This window comes from Equus przewalskii, chromosome 22 (assembly GCF_037783145.1).
Source record: "Equus przewalskii isolate Varuska chromosome 22, EquPr2, whole genome shotgun sequence".
NCBI lineage: Eukaryota > Metazoa > Chordata > Mammalia > Perissodactyla > Equidae > Equus > Equus przewalskii.
This window is the reverse complement of record NC_091852.1, coordinates 38,206,543-38,226,832: the sequence shown is the minus strand read 5'-3', so window position 1 is coordinate 38,226,832 and position 20,290 is coordinate 38,206,543. Positions and strand designations below refer to the sequence as shown.

Sequence of the window (20,290 nt, the reverse complement as noted above, 5' to 3'; positions counted from 1 at the left end):
GCACATGGCTGACCTGTTTGAGGAACAGAAAGAAGGTCAGTGTAACTAGCACAGACAGAGTGAGCCAAGAAGAGAGTGGAAAGAGAGAAGGGTGGCGAATTAATAAGGTATCCAGAGAGAGTGCAGGGTCTTCTAGGTCACTTTTCAGGACCTGCCTTTACTCTTACTAAATAGGGAGTCATTACAAGGTTTTGAGAAGAACAGCATGATCTAATCTACATTAAAAGGATCATGCTGCTCAGTTAAGAAGAGACAGTAGGGGGCAAAGGCCAAAGCCCAGAAACTACTCAGAGGCTACTGCACTGATCCAGGTAAGAGAAACGGCGTCTCACATAGAGGTGTTATCAGCAACAATATAGAATAATAGCTCTCAAATGTTTAGCTATGTAATTTTTCCACTCCACTCCAAATGTTAAGTAAAATGTCAATATATAAAACAGAAACAGAGAAGCAAAACTCGTCTAGATGAAATGAGGACAAAGGCTGGGGAGTTGGCGCTCACCCTCTTGATCACCTGACCCTACTTTGTGGTGGTCCCTAGCACTCTTTAAAACACAGTTTTAACTAGAGTGATATAAAAGAGCTCAGTGGTTGTCAGGAGAAGGGGGAGAGGGAAGGAGTTGACTACACAGGAGCACAGGGGAATTTTTAGGGTGACACAGCTGTTCTTATATTAACTGTGGTATTGTTTACATGAAGGTGTGCACTTGTCAAAATTCATAGAACTATACACTAAAAGGGGAGAGATCTATCATATGTACATTATGTCTCAATACAATTAAAAAGTTTGAAAATTACTACTTTTAGAAGTAGTTCTCAAACACTCACCTCCCACCATTTATTACACTCTATACATTTCTTTGTGATCATCATTCAAAATCCACTCTTCCTCTTATTGTTCCTGTTTCTATCAATATCACCCATCAATATCCCAGTCACCCAGGTTTACCCTGGACTTCTCCTTTGCCCCCAACTCAACTGTCAGCTGGGACCTCTGAAATGTGTACTATATTTATCCCTACCTCCTTCCTCATTGGTTTAGTCCTAATTCCTGCCTAGATTACTGAGGCCACCTAACTGATCTAACAGCCTAAAATCTTTCCTCCTTCTAATATATTCTACAAGGTGCTGCTGCTATTATATTGACTCAGAATTTCTTTTCAAAAATCTTTGATGGTTCATTAAATAATAAAGCCCAAACTAATTTGTATTATGTTCAAAGTATTTTAGAAGCAAAAGTACACCATTTACTTTAAGAAATAACTTGTTCTCATGTAAGAACTCTGCTGGGCAAGATCCTTAACCAATTTCCCCACTTGATTTCCTGCTCCTCTCCTTCACTTAACCTGTATTCTGGCTGAATTGGCTTATAAACCAGTTCCCAAGCCCACCCTATATTCTACAGGACCTCTGCACTCACTGGGTCCACCGCCTTGCATGTCTTGTCCTCCTCTCATCTTTACTTACTGAGATAATTTCTCCCATCTCTATAGGCCCAGTACACTACAGGCCTCTCCTGTAACACTCACCAGATTCCATCTTAGATTAGTTGTGTCTGGACCTTAATCTTATACCATCCAAAGGGCACAGATCATGTCCTGTTCATCCTGGAATCCCTCTCGTGGTACCCATAACAGTGTCTCGCACATTAATGTTCAATTAAGTACCTGCTGAGTTTAACTGAATGAAATGTACAGTATTTGCTTTAAGACGAAATTGTGTCATGTGAAAACCATATTATCATAAACAAGTAATCACAGAAAATTATGATGTTCAACTTTCAATCTTGTTGAAACACAATGTTAGAAAACTTTGTTTAGTAGTCACGGCTAAACTCAAACACAAGTTGTTGAGGACACAGGTATTCGAAATTTTATAAAAGTATGTCCAAAATGTTCTGGTCAGGAAATGTTGAATTTTAGATAAAAACACTGTGAGTGACAGGTGCAATTTTAAAGTGGGTGTTATAAACTCTACATTTTGAAATTTCCTAACTAAACTTTTCTATGTGTATCATATAGGTTCTAATTCAGTATACCTGAAATACTAGCTCAACAGAAAATATCCTGGTTAGATACACAATTCACAAATGTCAGGGAATGTTGAAAGAGAGAATGAAAAAGTAGATCTTGTTTCCTCATCGATATGTGTTTTACTGGAAGGGACTACATGGCCATCTAATTAGTTAATTTACTGTTCGGAACACATTGCCCAGAAATTGGATAGTGTTTTCTGGCTCTTGGGTGATCTTAACAAATAAGATTATTCATTTATAAGAAAATACTCATTTTAATAGCCCTTAATTAAATACTATAAAACAAGTAAGACAAACTTTGTGAGGTTGTTTGATTGGCAAACTAGAATGGGAAAAGGTAGGGAAGCAGGTAAAAATCGACAGGTAAACTAAGTGTTTGCTATTGATTTCAAAAATCCCAATCTCACAAAGTAAGGCATTTTTCATGCTCCCCAGATAAACATACTATTATCAAAAGAATAAAAGCATTTAACCTCAATTGAGCCACTACATTTGGTCTGTGACATACACACATGCTCCTCCCACTTTCCAGAAGAAGAACCATTTGTACTTAATGGTAGAGACCCCAAAGCCACTCAATGTCCCATTGTTTATTTATAAGAAATAACAGGCTTCAATTTTCTGTCAATAGTGATCTTTTTTGCACCAAAATCATTTTTTATTATTCCTGTCCCCTGACAAATAGTAATTGGAAGACAAGAAAGGGATGGCTTATGGGGGACATGTTTTTAAAGTAAAATGACACTCATCTCCTTGCTTTCTGGACATTTCAAACTCTCTCTCTCTCTCCCCGTCTTCCCTCTTGCCTTCTCTCTCCCCCCTCAGTCTCTCTCTAGGTTCCCCTCTTCCCCTATTCCTCTTTCCCATCAGGATAACATTAGCTTGAAAGCTGACAATTCAATCACATCTCAAGCAACAATTTACTCTGTTATTTAATAGGAGGAGGGAACTCCAGTTACCATAACAACTCACATCACACGGTAATTATGGAGTCTCTAAAATACAGCAAACCATACTTTTCACAGTGTTTTCTAAGCAGAATGTGTAATAAGCACAGATACCACTTCTCTCAATTATTATTCAGAATTTTCATCTAAATGTTTCGTTTCACATGAATGCTAACACTACTCCATGTTCTTCATAAGAAATATGTTTTTAAAGGAAGAAGGAACTGAAAGAAAAAGGCAAATACACTCATATTTCAAATGATGGGCTATATCACGTGTCCTTTTGGGCATTGGAGAAAAAATTTAAAACAGGCACAAGAAAAGCAAAGTTAATTTATAAGGCAAAAAGAATCAAATTATGATCAGTGGAAAAAAAATAAAGAATGTAGAAACAACGATTTCATTCAGAGTAGTGTTGCCAGTAAGTCCAGATTAGGCTTCTCTGAAATAAAAGTGAAAAAAGAGCTCACTATCTAATGCTGAGTAGGAAACATGGTTGGGCAGCAGCAGCAGGATCAGGAAAATCTGCATGGGCCCCAAGATGGAGGAAATAATGAAGCAAGACTGCCATTCCCATCCAGGGACAAATCAGTATCCTCTAATTTAGGTGAGAGTGTCATGTCAGAGTTAGAAATGCCAAAGGATGACAAGACAGGCAGGAAATTTAAGGGAGGAAACTGTCGTTCACCTTCAGCTTCCTCGTCATCAGTAGCCAAGTTAGTCTCAGGGTGAGAAGTAGTAATTATCAATCAGAGCAGAAGAGGACAGTCATCTGAACTCGGAGAAGCCCTAGTGGATCTGAAATGACCCCTGGTGGGCCCCTGTTCAAAGGAGGAGAGAGAGAGAGGGCACTCCAGTTTTACAGAAATCTAAACAAAACAGCGATTACACGGAACTGCCTCCAGTGTCAGGTCAAATCGGAACCAGACTTAGATCTGTGAGTCTTCCAAAAGTAACAAAGGAGAGTTTCCCTTCAAGAAAAGTCAATGAAAAAAAATACGCAGTTTTCAAAAAGGAAGGGGATATAACACTTTCGGGAAGAATTCATCACAGATTACATTAAATAGCTAGTTCTCCATGACATTGCAAATTACTTGATTTAACTAACAGTTCTTGAGAAATATTGACCACTACATAAAGCAAAATACACTTCAAAATATGAGAGCACAGCACTTAGACATTCAAAACAGTTCTTTTACCCAGGCATTCACCGGCTCACCCACCTAGAGTTGCAGGCATTCAGAAGGCCATAGAATATCCTGTAGGGATATATAATCTGTGACAGGGAGGGGAGGTTAAACCATATAAATGAATAATAATGCAAAACAGGACATAAAAGCTTGTTCAAATGACAATAATGTCATTTCTTAGTAAGACCTCAACAATTATTAGATTCACCATCGATTTAATAACAACATTTCCAGGAAAAGAAAACCATCTCACTAAATGCACACGTGAAGTATAGGATACATACAAGTTTCAAAAGGATTTAAGTCCTTAATTCAACAAACATTTATGAAGTGTCTACTATGTGCCAGGAATACCAGGCACTGGAGCTACCCATGACCAAAACAAACTCCCTGATTTTATGAAGTTTACACTTTAAAAAAGGATATAGACACTAATTGTTATACATGCTGTGCCACTCAAATCCCCCCTTCAGGATTAATAGGGACGGACAGATTAGATAGACAGATAGATGGATAGATAGACAGATATAAAGAAAGAACAGTCTCATATAGTAAATGAATTGAATTCATAGTTACAAACATTCCTAAAGAAAACTCCAAGCCCAAATGGTTTCACTGAAAAATTTTACCAAACATTTAAGGAATAATTATTTATGAGGATAGCATTACCCTGACAACATACCAGGCAAAGATATTGCAAGGAGACTACAGAACAATATCCCTCATGAGCATAAATGCAAATGCAAAAGTCCTCAACAAATCAAATTCAGCAATACATAAATAGGATAATACATTATGATCAAGTGGAGTTTATCCCAGGAATGCAGGTTTTGTTCACACTAGAAAATCGATCAAAATAATTCATCATATCATGAAACTAAAAAAGTATCATATGATCATCTCAATAGATGCAGAAAAAATTTTTCACAAAATTCAACATCCATTTGTGATAAAAACTTTTAGCAATTTAGGAATAAAAGGAAATGCTGTTAACCTGATAAACGATGTCTAAAAAAACTCTATACTAACATCATATTTAATGTTAAGAAGACTGCGTAATTCACTCCTATTCAACACTACATTGGAGGGCCCGTGACAGTGCAATCAGATAAGAAGAAGAAATGAAAGGCATATTGGTCAGAAAGAAAAAAGTTAAGACCATCTCTATTCACAGCCAACATTACAATGAAAAACAAAAAGAATCTACAAAAAAACTATAAGGATGTATAAGTGGGTTTAGTAAAGTCATAGAAAAGTGTCAATTATGTTTATATACTAGCAGTGAGCAGTCAGAAATTAAAACAAACAAAAAAAAGTCTAACTGCAGTAACATCAAAATACTTAGGAATATGCAATACTTATTAAATTTAACAAAATATGTGAAAGATTTGTAATAAGAAAACAACAAAACATTGACCTAAAATAATGGAATGATATATCTTGTGCGTGGATTGAAAGACTTAATATTATTAAGATGTCAATTTTCTCCCCAATTATCTACAGACTCAATGCATTTCCAATCAAAATTACAACAGGCTTTTTTGTGTTTTCTCAAAGCTTATTTAAAATATAGTTGGAAAAGCAAAGGGCCAAAGATAGACAAATTTAAAAATAAAACACAACAAAGTTGGACGACTCATATTACTTGATCTCAAGACTTATTATAAAGCAACAGTTATTAAGCTATGTGGTTTTGATGAAAGTATACACACACAGATCAAATGGGGCAAAACTGAGTACAGAAATAGACCCACACACATATGAACAAATGATTTTCAACAAAGATGCCTAGATGAAGAAAGAATGGTATATTCAACAAATATAACTCATACCTTATAAAAAATTAACTCCAATAGATCACAGGCTAAAATGTAAACCTTAAACCATAAAACTTCTACAAGAAAATATAGGAGATGGATTAAGTGATTAATGGATAAACTATATATGATATATCCATATAATGGAATATTATTCAGTCATAAAAAGGAATGAAGTACTGATACATGTGACAATATATTATATAAACCTTGAAAACATTATACTAAGTGAAAAAAGTCAGACCAAAAAGACCACAGATTATATAATTTCACTTATATGAAATGTCCAAAAGAGGCAGATCTATGGAAACAGAAAGAGGATTCACAGTTGCTGGAGGATGGAGAGTGATGAAAATGGAGAATGACTGCTAATGGGAACAGAGCTTCCTTTCGGTGTGATGAAAATATTCTAAAATTGAATGTGGTGACACAATTCTGTAAATATACTAAAACCACTGAATTGCACACTTTAAATGCGTGAATTTTATGGTATATGAATTAGACCTCTTTTTCTAAATAAAGAAAAAAGAAAATACAGGGGGAAAAAAACAGAAAATCTTTGCAACTTTCAGTTAGACAAAAAGCAAGGATGATAAAAAGAAAAACTTGAAAAATTGGAATTCTTCAAAACTAAAAATCTGCTCTTCAAAAGACACTGGTTAGGAAATCAAAAGATAAGTTACAGATTAAGTAAAACATTTGCAAAGCACATTTTAATAAAGGATGTATATCCAGAATATATAAAGAACTTTCATCTGAAAATGAAAACCTGGTTAAAAAATGGGCAAAAGATGAGGACACTTTGTGGAAGAAAAGATATAAATGGCAAATTAATACATGAAAAGATGCTCAACATCAATAGTCATAGAGGAAACATAAATTAAAACCACAAAAGGGAAACCACTACCAACGTATTGAGAATGGCTACATTTTTAAAAACCGACCATTTGGAGCACTGGCAAGGAGGCAGAGCAACTGGAACTCCCTTATTTGGCTGGTGGGCATTCACAAGGAAACCAGTTTGGTAGTTTCTTATATTCACTTACTATACGACCCAGCAATCCCACTCCTAGGTACTTGTTTACTAAAAAGAAATGAAAACAGATGTCCACACCTACCCCTGGACGAGAATGTTTATAGCAGCTTTAGTCATAATCACCAAAAACTGGAAACAACCCCAAAGTCCATCAATTGGTGAGTTAATAAACAAATTGAAACTCTCATGACAGACTTTTTAAAAATAAAAGACAGAATAAAGTAGCAATAGGAACCAAAGCAGAGTTTGAAGAAGCACCAGCTGGAAAAGTACCAAATGGACTGCAACAAAAGAAAGACTAGAAGCAAGAAGACCAGTCATGAAATACCAGAGTCTTCTTGGAACAATCCAAAGGTATTTTTCAAATGTCCCTGCTTAACCTGGGACAGCATAAGGTAGTTCAAGGGCCATGGGAGTGACCCTGCCTGGGATCAGCTTCCAGGCTCCTCTCCTTACCAGCTCTCTGATCTTGAGCACAATTAACACCACCAACCTCACAGTGTTAATGTGGAGATCAAATGAATTAATATATGAATAACAATCTTTAAAGTGCCTGAGCTGGTTATTAGCTATTATTATTGCAATTGTTATTTTTATTAACCAGCTTTAAAACTCTCATTATTTGTTGTCACATAGTTTGAGGAACCACATGGCTCATTCTCTCTCTCTGCATTTTTTTTTAATGAATCATAGTAAGCAGAAGATGAATCCACGCTAAAATCCTACCATAGACTTGACAGAATTCTAGTATGTCTTTCAATTGACTTCTAAAATAATGATCTTATTTTCTCATCTCTTTGAAATTTTCTAGGCATTCTACAACACAAGCAACGAGTGTCTTAACCCAAGTATTTTCTCTGTTCATATCTAAGGCACACCTCGTAAGTTCTGATACCATGTGCTGAATTTATCAGATGTCTTCTGCTCTCCCCCACATTAATACTTTTTCTTGTTTCTCTTCTAATGGTGACTTTTAAAATCAGCTTTCCATTAATACCTAACACTTGGTTACTCTTTAAACACCTAAGCGCACAGCTTAAAAACACGAAAAGGTACAAAATCTTTCCTTTCTCCACACCACCTACAAAGACGCTAGGGAAAACAAATCTAGAAATCACCTATGTTTTTCCCTCTTCAGTGAAATTAAACCTCACTTCTTCACAGAGAAAGACTGCTTTTCCCAGAACTTTCTTCCTTCCTTAGTTAAATGAAGACACTGTATTAGATGAAAAAGGTTCTGAACCAAATATTTACATAATTTCAACTCTAATTAAATATATGAAAAGAACATGGGTGGCATTGGATAAAGATGATTCTTTAAAACCAGCTATGCTAACTGGTGGTAACTGGTATGATATGAAATATAATTGAACCAAATTAGTGATATCAGATTTATAAATTACACATCAAAATAAGATTTACTACAAACTTATCATAGAAGTGCTAATTAAATTTTTTATAATTTGTATATTTTCCATTTATAATGTATCTAATGTCTAAATTACATAAAGTAAACCTCTTTGCTGTGATATTTTATTTTGTTACTCATTCATAGTTTTTATATACGTGAATGAGTAACTGTCATAAAATTTCAAAAAACAACAATAAAAATGCACATTTTCTAAGTCATTTGCAGCTTCCCTCTTGCCTCTGCTATTGCTATGATCTGCAATGATCAGATTTCATACAAATCATTTAATGGCATCATATAAACTTTATTTTAAAAGGGTGGCCTAAAGGAAAAGTAAAATAAACACTAAAACCAAAGGGTTTTTTTCCCAAACACTTTTCTTTACTGTTAATACTCAACATCCACAAAATATACACACTGGTGCCCTACACAGTCGCAAAGGATAAGAATTAAGAAATAGGCATTATTTAAATAAGTTGGAATTTATTCAAAACAACGAAAATTAAACATTGATGAAATTAACCAAATTCCTAGATACTAATTGTTAATAATTAGGCTAGGTGGCAGGGGAAGTACGCCATTTCTTAATACATCAAAATATTTCAGTATTTAGTTGGGTCGGCTATTTTGGTTGACTTTAAAAGCAACTTAAATTAATTATGATAAAGAGAAAAATTATTTTCAAACACACACTAAATTTCACAAACATAAAGTGACAGAAGAAAACCCCAAATCATACAAGCAAGAAGAACCTGTTAGAGAGTATGGGAAGACACCCACCTCATGCACTAGAGCAAGAAGAACCTGTTAGAGAGTATGGGAAGACACCCACCTCATGCACTAGAGCGAGTGAGGTCTGCTTGAAACTTCGCCCTCTACTGGCCATCAGTCGATTCAAGGGTTTGCCATCTTTACTCTGATACGTTGAAATATCATAACAAAATAACATACCACCTTTAAAAAAAAAGGAAACTTATAAAAACATTTCTTGTGTAAAAATTTCACTAATTAGATTCTCAGTAATCCACATTCAATCAATCTGGATAGAGAGATTTAGAGACGACAAGAGAATCTGCTAAGCAAATTATGATTTTTGACTGTTTATTGGTGTCTAAGAAAAGAAAAAACAGAACAGAGAACAAGTTACCATACTTAATCACTTATCTACAAGCCTTATTTGTTTGTAAATAAATGAACAAACTTAAAATCTGTGACATTTTAAATTTTGTGAACTGTTACTTCTAGAGATTGTATCAAGCTTTTTTAAAGAAATAAATTTCTATTAAAGACAAATGATTTGCACATATCAGTCTTTGTGAACTGATAACATGGGTTCCTTTAGTTTATGCCCACAAGTGAACAAGTTTTCCCTCATCCCTGCACTCACACACATTCACTCTCCCTCTTTCCCTCCCTCCTCCTCCTCTAACACTTCTCCTCCCAGTCCTTCCCACTCTGGTCACACAGTACTGCAGTGTCACGTGTGTAATAAATCTAATGACCTTGTCTATGTGGGTCTGTTTCTGGACACTATCTATTCTGCCATTGGTCAGTTTGTCTATCTTTGCACTAATACCACACTGCCAATTATTGTGGCTTTATAACAGGTCTTGATACCTGGTAATGTATATCCTCCTTTGTTATTCTTCAAGATTACCCTGGCTATTTGGTCTTTTCCATTTCCACCAAATTTTAGAATCAGTTTGTCAATTTCCAAAAACCTACTGGGATATGGATTGAGATTGACTTGAATCTACATATCAATTTGAAGAGAACTGACATATTTACAACATGGAGTCTTCTAGTCCATAAACATTGTATATCACCCCATTTATTAGGATTACTTTAACTTTTCTCTACAGCATTTTGTAGCGCCCAGTGTAAGGGTTTTACACACTTTTTGCTAAATTTATTCTGGATATTTGATATTTTTTGATGCTATTATAAATGGTACAGTTTTTAAATTTCATTTTTTATTTGTTATGGTATATACAAATATATAATTTACTTTTATATGTTGACCTTCATATGTATGCAGTAACCTTGCTAAATTTATTTATTAATCCTATTTAGTCTGTAGATTATTTTTAATTTTTCTATGTGTACAATCATGTCACCTGCAAATAATGACTATTCCTTCCTAATCCTTATTATTTTATTTCTTTTTCTTAGCTTATTACACTACTTATGGCCTCCATTATGAGACCGAATAACAGTCATGATAACAAGCATCAGTTATCTTTTTCCCAGTTTCAAGGAGTAAAAGTTTCAATATTTCAGTGTTAAGTACAAAGACAGCATTGTAGATGTTCTTTATCAGAATAAAAGAAGTTCCCTCTATTTACAGTTTAATGAGAGTCTTTTTTGTATCAAGAGCTAAACTTTTCAAAGGCTTTTTCCAAATCTATTGAGATCATCTAAAGATTGTTCTGCCTTGTTCTATTAACGTAATGAATTACATTGATTTTCAAACATTAAATTAACCCCACTTAATTGTTATGTATTATCCTTTGTACATATTGCTGAATTCAATTTTCTAATATATTTTGGGGGGATTTTTACAATTACGTTCATGGAAGAGACTGGTTTGTAATATTGTCTTCTTGCACTTGGTATCAAGATCATGCTGATCTCATCAAGGGTGTTCCTTTTCTGCTATTCTCTATCAGAGTTTATGAAAGACCATTGTTATTTCTCCCCTAATTTTCTGGAAAAATACACTAAGGAAGCCATCTGCACCTAGGGTTTTCTTTGTGGGAAGGTTCTTACAAATTCAATTTCTTTAATAAATATCAAACTATTCATGTGGTCTATTCCTCTTTCTGTCAGTTTTACAAAGGTTTATATTTTAATGAATTTCTATATCTCATCCAAACTATAAAATTGGCTAAAAGGTCTTTATAATATTCTTGTATTATCTTTTTGAATGCTGTAGGGTCTGAAGTAGTGTCTCCTTTGTTGTTCCTGATATAGCTAATCTATATTTCTACATCTTATTGTCCAGATTTACAATGGCTTTATCAATTTTATTAAACATATTAAAAAATCAACTTTTTGCTTTGCTTTGTTTTTTAATTTTATGTTTCTATTGTATTTATTTTTATCTTTATTATTCTTTCCTTTATCTTTTCTTTAAGTTTAATTTACTGTTCTTTTCCAAGTTTCTTGAGATGCAAGCTTAAGTCATGATTGTTTTCCTTTCTTCTTCTCTAATACATGCATTGAAGGAATAAATTTCCCCCCAACACTGTTTTAGCTTTATCACACAAGTTGTGATGGCTTATTTTCATTATCCTTCAGTTCAAAATATTTTCTGATTTCCATTTTGATTTTTTTCTTTGGTCCATGGATTATTTATAAGTGTATTGTTCAATTCCAAGTCTACTGGAGACATTCTAGTTATCTTTTTGTTGTTTATTTTTAGCTTAATCCCATTGTCGCCAGAGGAAATTTGTTGAAGTTTATGGTCCATCATATAGTCCTTTTGCTAAGTGTTCCATGTACAGTTAAAAAGTATAAGAATTCTATCACTGTAAGGTACATTGTTCTATAAGTCATTTAGTCAAAATTTGTTCACAGTATTGTTCAGATATTTTGTAAACTTATTGATCTTTTTACCTGCTCGTTTGTCAAGCTATTGAAAAAGATGTTTTAAAGTTTCCCACTCTTATTGTGGGTTTATCTATTTCGTCTTTCAGTTCTGCTAATTTTTGTCATATATTTTGAAGCAATGCTATTTCATATACACTGATTAGAATCATGATATTTTCTAAATAGAGTGACTTCATCTCCATAAAATGTCCCCTCCATTTCTAGCTTCTTCATTTTTTATATGTCTAGTACTTTTTCATTGTATGCTAGACAGTATATGAAAGAACTACAGAAATTCTAAATGATGTTAAACTCTTCACCTCTGTTAGGCACATAGAGTTGAAGGACTGATCATCTCAATCAAATCATGGATTGAACTGAGTGATGCCTGATTATATTTTCAGTAAATCTCAGTCTACTTCTGTTTCAACCCTGTTCCTAGGGCATGCCTCCCCCAAGATTTTCAACTAACAGTTGAATTGGTCTTTGACTCTCAATATGGAAAGATTATGGGAGATTCACATCTGTTCTTAGAGGTTCTCAGCTTACCTCTTTAACTCTCCCATCCCATAAGCTTCAAAGTTTGGAAAATGTCTTGAGGGAGACACAAGCTGTGTGTTTGAGGTCCCTTAAGTCCACAGTTTTGTCACTCAGCCACCACAAGAATATCAAGATCTCTATTGGTTTCTCTGCTTCCTGCAATTGCTAAGGTCAAGCTTGAATTTCAGCCTCCGGCTGAGGCCAGAACTAGTACACGTACCAAGGTAAAAAGAGCTGTAGTGCACCCAGGTAAAAAGAGCTGTAGATCTTCAGTGTCAATTCTAGACTCACGTGCTTTGTTTTCAGGCCCATTCTCCTAGCCACTCTTTGTTTCCTAAGCACCACAAGAATGAAGACTTTACTTTGCCTTTCAGAAGAATCAGCCTAGTTCTTTAACTTTTAGTGCAAACTCAAAATTCAGCAAATTTCTTATGAGGGAAATCTCCAACTTGTCACCCATATTAGTCAGAGTCTTCAGAGAAACAGAACGAATAGGATATATATAGAAATATATATGAGAAGATTTATTATGGGAATTGGCTTACAAGATTAGCAAGGCTGAGAAGTCCCACGATCTGCTGTCTGCAAGCTGGAGAACCAGGAAAGCCAGTGGTATAATTCAGCCTAAGTCCGAAAGCCTGAGAACCGGGAGTGCTAATGTCCAAGGGCAGGAAAAGATGGATGTCCCAGCTCAAGCAAAGAGAACAAATTCATCCTTCCTCTGCCTTTTGTTCTATTCAGGCCCTCCAAGTATTAGATGTTGCCCACTCACACTGGGGAGGGCGATCTTTACTCAGTCTACTGATTGAAATGCTAACCTGTTCTGGAGAAATACTCACAGACACACCCAGAAATAGTGTTTTACTAGCTATCTGGGCATCGTTTAGCCTAATCATGTTGACATATAAAATTAACCATCACATCACCCTAGTTCCACAGAACTACTAAAAGCTCCACAGGTTTCTCTATTCTCCAACAGGCCTCTTCCTGAGCCAAGCCCCAATCCTAGCCCACAACCAGAATCTGTGAATATCCCCCAAGGGACAGGGAGAGCAGAGGACGGGAAAGAGTTCTAAAATGTTCTCCCTATTCTGGAATTTTAGTCCATTTTTTCATCTTTGCTTTTATAGTTCTCTGATGCCTTTAAAATGTGATTTCTTTTTGCCATTTATCCAGGTGTGTCTAGATGTTAGCAGCAGCAGCAGCAGCAGCAATGTCCTGCCATGACCTATTACATCCTATTTGGAAGTTGAAATTAATCTATTACATTAAAAACCTGTACCTTGATACTATGTACTGTGCTCACCTGCAAGGCCAGGTTTCAATCCTGGTTGCTTGTTCATTTCATACATTTTCAAAATAAAATTGGGGATTCCTGCTACAGTCTTTCCTTGGTCGGAGCGGACACCTGCTTTTAATGCAGAGTGATATATCCCACGGGGCATATTCACCATTTCTTGCTTCACAAGTGATGTAAAAAATTCCTCCAAAGCTGAAGGAGATAAAAGGAGATCAAAAGTAGAGTAAATATGGTATCCCGGAATAGAAACATTTATTCTTAACTCATACATATATAACAACTCAGCTACACTTCAGGGCAAACTTCACAAAAAGACTAAAAAGAGAACTCTTGATTCCCATCCCTTTCTTACTCTTCCCCAAGTCAGAACATGGCACCCAGTTATTCAAGCTGAAAAACTTATAGTCATTCCTAATTCTCTTTCTAACACTTCGTATATATAATCTATTAGCAAGTCCTTCTAGATCTACTTTCAAAAATACATTCCCAAATCTATTCATCTCTCTCCCTTTTCACTGCTTCTTGTCCAGTCATTATCTTCTCTCTTCTTCATCTGGGTGAATTTCAAAACTAGTTTCTTGGCTTCTTTTCCTCATGACCACCCCTGCAAACCATCCTCTACCCAGAAGCCAGAATTGTATGTCATTCCCCTCTCTAACATCTTCCAATGGTTTTTCGCTGTACATAGAATAACATTAAAGCTTCTCACAATGACATATAGCCCCTGATTCTGCCCCTAACTTCATCTCTACCACCCGCCCTCCTTGCTAGCCACGTTAAAGACATACTTCCATATGGCCTTTTTTCCATTCCTCAATAATACAAAGTTCACATCTAAGTCAGGGGCTACTGCACTTGCTATTCATTCCACCTGGAACACACTACTCCCAGATTTCCACGTGACTGGCTCCTTCTTGTCACTTAGGTGTTTTTAGAGAGGCCTTTTACAACTATCCATCATTCCATGGCAATATCAGTACAATTATTTTAAAACAGGATAATAGTTCAATATTTCTTTGCTTGTGTTCCTTCTGACGAAGCCCAAGGTCTCTTCTGCTTGACATTTTTCCTTATTATAAGGTAACACGGAAATGTGGGATCAGAAGACAATAGGGTACCCAAACAAAATACTTGATAAGACTATAGGTTTATATTCAGGTGTTATTTTCCTAAGGACCACTAGAGGTTGCCCAATGCAGAAACAAAAACAATAAAAACATTAAAGCTAAACAAATCGTATGGAATACAAAAAAGGAAACCACTGCATGTTCCTCTTATTATAGGAACAAAAAGCAAGGATCCACCTAACTACACTGGAATTTCATTCTGAATATATCTAAGTCTCTTTTAAATGACTACGATTAAATTAAAGGCAGCAAGTACTCACTGGAGCATCTATTACATGGCCAGTTCTGTCATTCCTATATACATGCAACAAAGCTTCTCCATTCAAAGCCGTGAGAACACCTGTGTGCAATGTCTTCCATTTACCCCTCCGGATCCCCCCTCTACCTTCTTAACCCTGCTCTGTGCCCTGGAATAATAACCTTTAACAATGACATCAACCGGCTCTCTTGTCCTCTGGCTTCTAGTTTGCTTCATCTGATGGGAGATGTGGACAGGAGATCAGAGGGTGGAAACAGTGAGGTCAGTGCACATATTCCCCAGATAACCTCCTGCAGGATTGCTACAGGTTGCCTGCATCCCTCTTCTGAAGGCTCTGGCTCCCCTTAGGCATCCCTGTTTACGACACACATGCTTTCTCTTATTTTCCTAACCCTATCTCCCCTTACCTGTTCAGGCTGAGGAACATTAACCACTGTGGGATGATTCCCTATTGCTTGTGAATGTCCTTAACTTTGACAACACAACTGTAAATAGTGCCTTTATCAAACTCTCAATTACTCCACCTGAATGTGCCTTTCTTGTCAAGACCCTGATCAATATATCATCTAAATGAAAGAGATGAGCAACATCCAATTGCAGGCCATATACCCCAATTCCCGCCCCCCCCACCCCCACACCCCTCCCGCCCCGCACACACACGCGCATGTGTGACTGCTTCAAGGTGAGTATGGGTACAGACTTTTCAGAATGTAGCTAAGAGTCATCTGTTTGTGTGGATAGAGAGCTATGGTGAGAGAAGGTAATTTCATGCTTTCTCAGAAGGGATTCTATTCTGGCAAAAGCTGATACATGTCAAGAGGGAAGTACACATCTGCACGTAGACTAACAAGAATAGCAATTTGTCTACTTGTCAAGCTCTTCAGAGAACTAAGGATTCTCAAATAACTCAAGCCCTGAGAACAGTTTAAATGAGGGTAAGATACCATGAGTACAACTGATATATAAAACACCATCTTCCCCCAGCCACTGAGCTAGCAACTAGGATTTTTTTCCATTGCCTTTGAGCCTTGCCCTTTTCTCTTCCTTCCAGATGACCAGGTGAGAATTTGAAAGAGCTGAAAATTTATAGGACACAGAGTGTTAGATATAAATTTTTTCAACAACCCAAAAGTCCTTCAACAGGTGAGTGGATAAACAAATTGTGGTACATCCTACAGTGGAATACTACTCAGCAATAAAAAAAAAAACACAAATAATTGATACAGGGAACTATTTGGATGGATCTCAAAGACATTATGCTGAGTGAAAAAAGGCTAATCCCGAAAGTTTACATACTGTATGAAAAAAATGGTGAAATCCAATAGGTCTATAGTTTAGTTAATAGTATTGTACCAATGTGAATTTCCTGGTTTGAATAATGAACTAAGGTTACATGAGATATTATCAATGGGAGCAGCTGGGTAAAAAGTACACAGGAACCCTCTAAACTGTTTTTGCAACTTCATGTAAGTCTAAAATTATTTCAAAATTTAAAAAAAAAAATCAATACTAGTAACATCTCTATTTAAAATAATGCAAATTACTGAACTTACTTTGCAGCTGCTTTTGTGTTGACTTGAAATGAATTAAGAGGAGAAAAGGGCCAGGATTCACTTATATTCATTGCAATCTGGGGTTTTGCCTGCAGCATCTAGAGACCTAGTATATATCATCCATCCTGTACCTTTCAGGATATATATTCCAAAAGTTGGTGCCTTTTTCCTGGTCTGTTTTGAGTTCACCAATAATTGCAGGAAAAGCGAGGCACAGAAAAATGAAGAACTCTGCCCACGGTGACACAGTTTCCCAGACACAGAGAGCATCCAGACCACCCACCTGACGCTAATTATTGAATTTTCTAGAACAGACAGCTATTGATTTCAAATCCTGCCTCCACCCCTCACCCCCCTCCCTTCTTTCTCAGGGAAAGGTGCTAGTAACCATCAAGGACAAACAATGGAGAAAATCCAGGGAATGGCCACCACATCACTACACGCACTGGGAGGACAAAAACAACAGCAAACCTATATCCTCCCTCCTTTCTCCTTCTAATAGCACAAGACTGGGGTGAGGGATCCATGCAAGAAGGAACAACACCATTAAAAAAGCCCAGGAGGACTTTTAACTCTAGGGCTATTTTAGGACACAGGAGGAACTTTGAATAACTAAAGGCTTTTCCCTTCCTTGGACTCACTGTAACTGCAGGGGAGGCCCTGGACTCTGAAGACCTTGAGGTAGGAAGTGGGAAGGACAGAAGAAAGGAACAGAGAACAAGTTTTCAAGGCTTGTTCTGGACATCAGGAGAAATGAAAAGGTGAACTCTTTGTCTAAAACATGCTATTTAGTGTTCTCTAATGAAAAGAGGCAGGGATCTGTGACAGGAGCTTTGTCTAGAATTAAATAGCATACATTTGGCTGAATTTCTCAGGAATTTCCCTGGGGGAAGAAGCCAAGAAAAAAAGCTTCCAACATTACAGGCTAGTGAGGTTGTGATTGAGATGATAAGATGACATTTCTTGTGTTTACAGAATTTAATTTTTTACATCCACGAACATTCAAGGTAGATCTGGGACATAACAAGGTAATAGATGCATGCTGGGCAAAATGTTGGCTAATACTGAAAAGCTACTTAATCACAATCAATCACCTGGGGAAATTTTTTAATAGTTGGAAAATGAAATTTACAATAAAATAATGTAAATTCCCAATCATAGTCCACAATCAAACAAATTTCTCAGATGGGACCACCCACCGTCTCTTGGGTAGGGCATAAAATAAGAGAGGCAAGTGAGTATTTCTAAATACAACACCCATATAGAATGACTACCACACATAAGCACTAGAATAATTTTAAAATGTCAGGGTCCTATAAGCTTTACACCAAAACTGAGTAATCATAAAATTTGATCATTTTTTTTAAAAGCATTAATTGATACCTCTTAAATATTGGTACTATCTTTGGAGTAACTCTATAGAAAGAATAAGTGTACCATGAAGAAACTACCCAGTAAATCTCTGAAGAGTCTAATGATCTTCTCACTTAGCTTATAGAATGAAGAACCACAATTTGAACCAGTGCCTTGAAGTCCCACTGCAAATTTGTCTTGCAGAATAAATTTAGCTTTTGAAATGAATTTTAATTTTTCAGTGAAAATGGTTGTTTAAACTAGTCTTCCAGTTCAATTTTATTTGAGTCCAACATGGTGTTTTGAACACCATACTACCTCAAGCGGTCCCTATAGCAATAGATGGGTGCGTTTTGCATTTCAGATAGAAAGTAAGTACTTATGATTAAAGTAAGCTATAATATGTACACATCACAAAAGGACACAATTAAGCAGACAGGTAAAATCACTGGAAAGTGCCAGCTTCCCTGCCACTAAATAGGAGTCACCTGGTAAAACCAAAGGAGCAGTGAGTGACAACAGTTGGAGATAGCAGAAGCCAGGAACTGAAAGATCCACCTCCTTTTCGTCACCATCATCATCTTCATCTTCATCTAGCTCATCAGGAACAGGGATTTCTGGTCTTACCTGAAACGAAAGAGAAGGTGATACTAAAACACTATGTAAAATCTTTTCTTTGTCCTTTTTACGTCAAGATTTAAAAACTGAGTTAGACTCATTGCTCCATAATGTCAAAAGACCATTAAAAATTAATTTTAAAAAACTTATCCATTTTCAGAATGACTAAATGGTAAACTCTAATCATCTTATTAGATACCATCTGAGATCCCTGTAAAGAACTAATGGTAATATAGTAAAAAAAAAAAAAAAAAAAAGTCACTATAAGCCAGCATAAGCAATGATTATTATAGAAAACTAATAAAATTTTACACCATCTAACAACAAAATGCAAACACTGACGCATTCAATATATTGAATTCCTATGGTTTATAATTAAATATTTGCCTTGTCTGAATAAATTTTTTTTTAATTTGTGATTCCAGCCATATCTCTATGACAAAGCTTAAAATATTCCAGAATATAAAGTAGAGATCAGAAAAGGCCAGAATGCTTTAGTTGACCTTTTTTTAGACTTGAGCAGTTTGTTGCTATAAAATACAAAAACACTGAAATCTGTAATTGGTAGCTATACTTTATTATGTCTTATTTGCAATTTGAAGACTTTGCGGTTGCTCTGTGATTAGTTAGGTTTGTTTAAACCAAAAATAAAAAATGTAAAAAGATTACCGCTATTGTAGTTTCCACAAGATACAACTGTCAAGCAATTAATTAAATTTTTAATACTTTCAATGACACACCATCATAATGCCCACATGGAGATAATTAAGCATTAGAGGAGGAAAGCAAAATAGAAAAAAGTGGTTGCTATAACCATAAAGTGCCAGAACCCAGTCATTACCATTAGCCTGTCTCCTGGAGTTATTTTTAGAAATAATTAACAATTCCTGCAGACTGCCTTCTTCATAGGTCCCCAAAGCACCGTTCCATTTAGGAGCTGCACTGAGTCAGGATTCTTGCAGGGGCGTAAGAGAAAACAGAGAGGAAACCCTTCTCCTAAGGCTAATAACCTTAACTCCAATGAAGCCTTTCAACCATAACTAGTGTTCTCTTCACTAGTGGAAGAGTTAAAGCAACCTGACCACTCGAGCACTGTGCAAGACAAGACTTAATTCTGATTCAATATTGAGCACCTAATTCTCAGAGGACTGAGCCAGCCATAATTACAGAGAGAACAATAACGCCTGCTCCACACAGGGCATGACGGCATTTGTTGACATCAGTGCATACCAAAGAAACCCTGGCATGTTTGCAAACCTTTTGGTTCTGATAAGTGGGCTTTTCCAAGTGTCTCTGGTATGTGTACATGCTTGAAATTTGCCAGGTTTAGTATCATCAAGAGTTATCTTAGAGATTCTAACCAGTCCTAGTTGTCTAAAAAGTTCCCCAAAAGGAGCTGGTTCTGGGTCTGCGTCTTGCTTCCTGACTTTTTACACATCATAGTACAAATTGAAAATGATATTTGAACAGCATATTGGGGGAAACAGACAAGCATGTTTACAGCTGGAGACTA

The 20,290-nt window shown here is 36.1% G+C and overlaps 1 protein-coding gene across 10 annotated transcripts in view; it reads right to left on the bottom strand.

Annotated features, from left to right (window-relative positions):
- FOCAD (focadhesin) overlaps positions 1–20,290 on the bottom strand; it is a 270,485-nt gene that overhangs the window by 75,914 nt on the left and 174,281 nt on the right. For all 10 annotated transcript variants that reach the window (XR_011531312.1, XR_011531311.1, XM_070589694.1 and 7 more), the window contains 3 exons: positions 18,648–18,786; positions 13,874–14,059; positions 9,269–9,390 (listed from right to left, as the gene is read on the bottom strand). Coding sequence is in view for 8 of the 10 variants with exons in the window: in XM_070589694.1 (XP_070445795.1) it covers positions 9,269–9,390; positions 13,874–14,059; positions 18,648–18,786 (447 nt within the window). In the remaining 2 variants the exon portion in view is untranslated. The remainder of the gene's footprint in view (positions 1–9,268; positions 9,391–13,873; positions 14,060–18,647; positions 18,787–20,290) is intronic.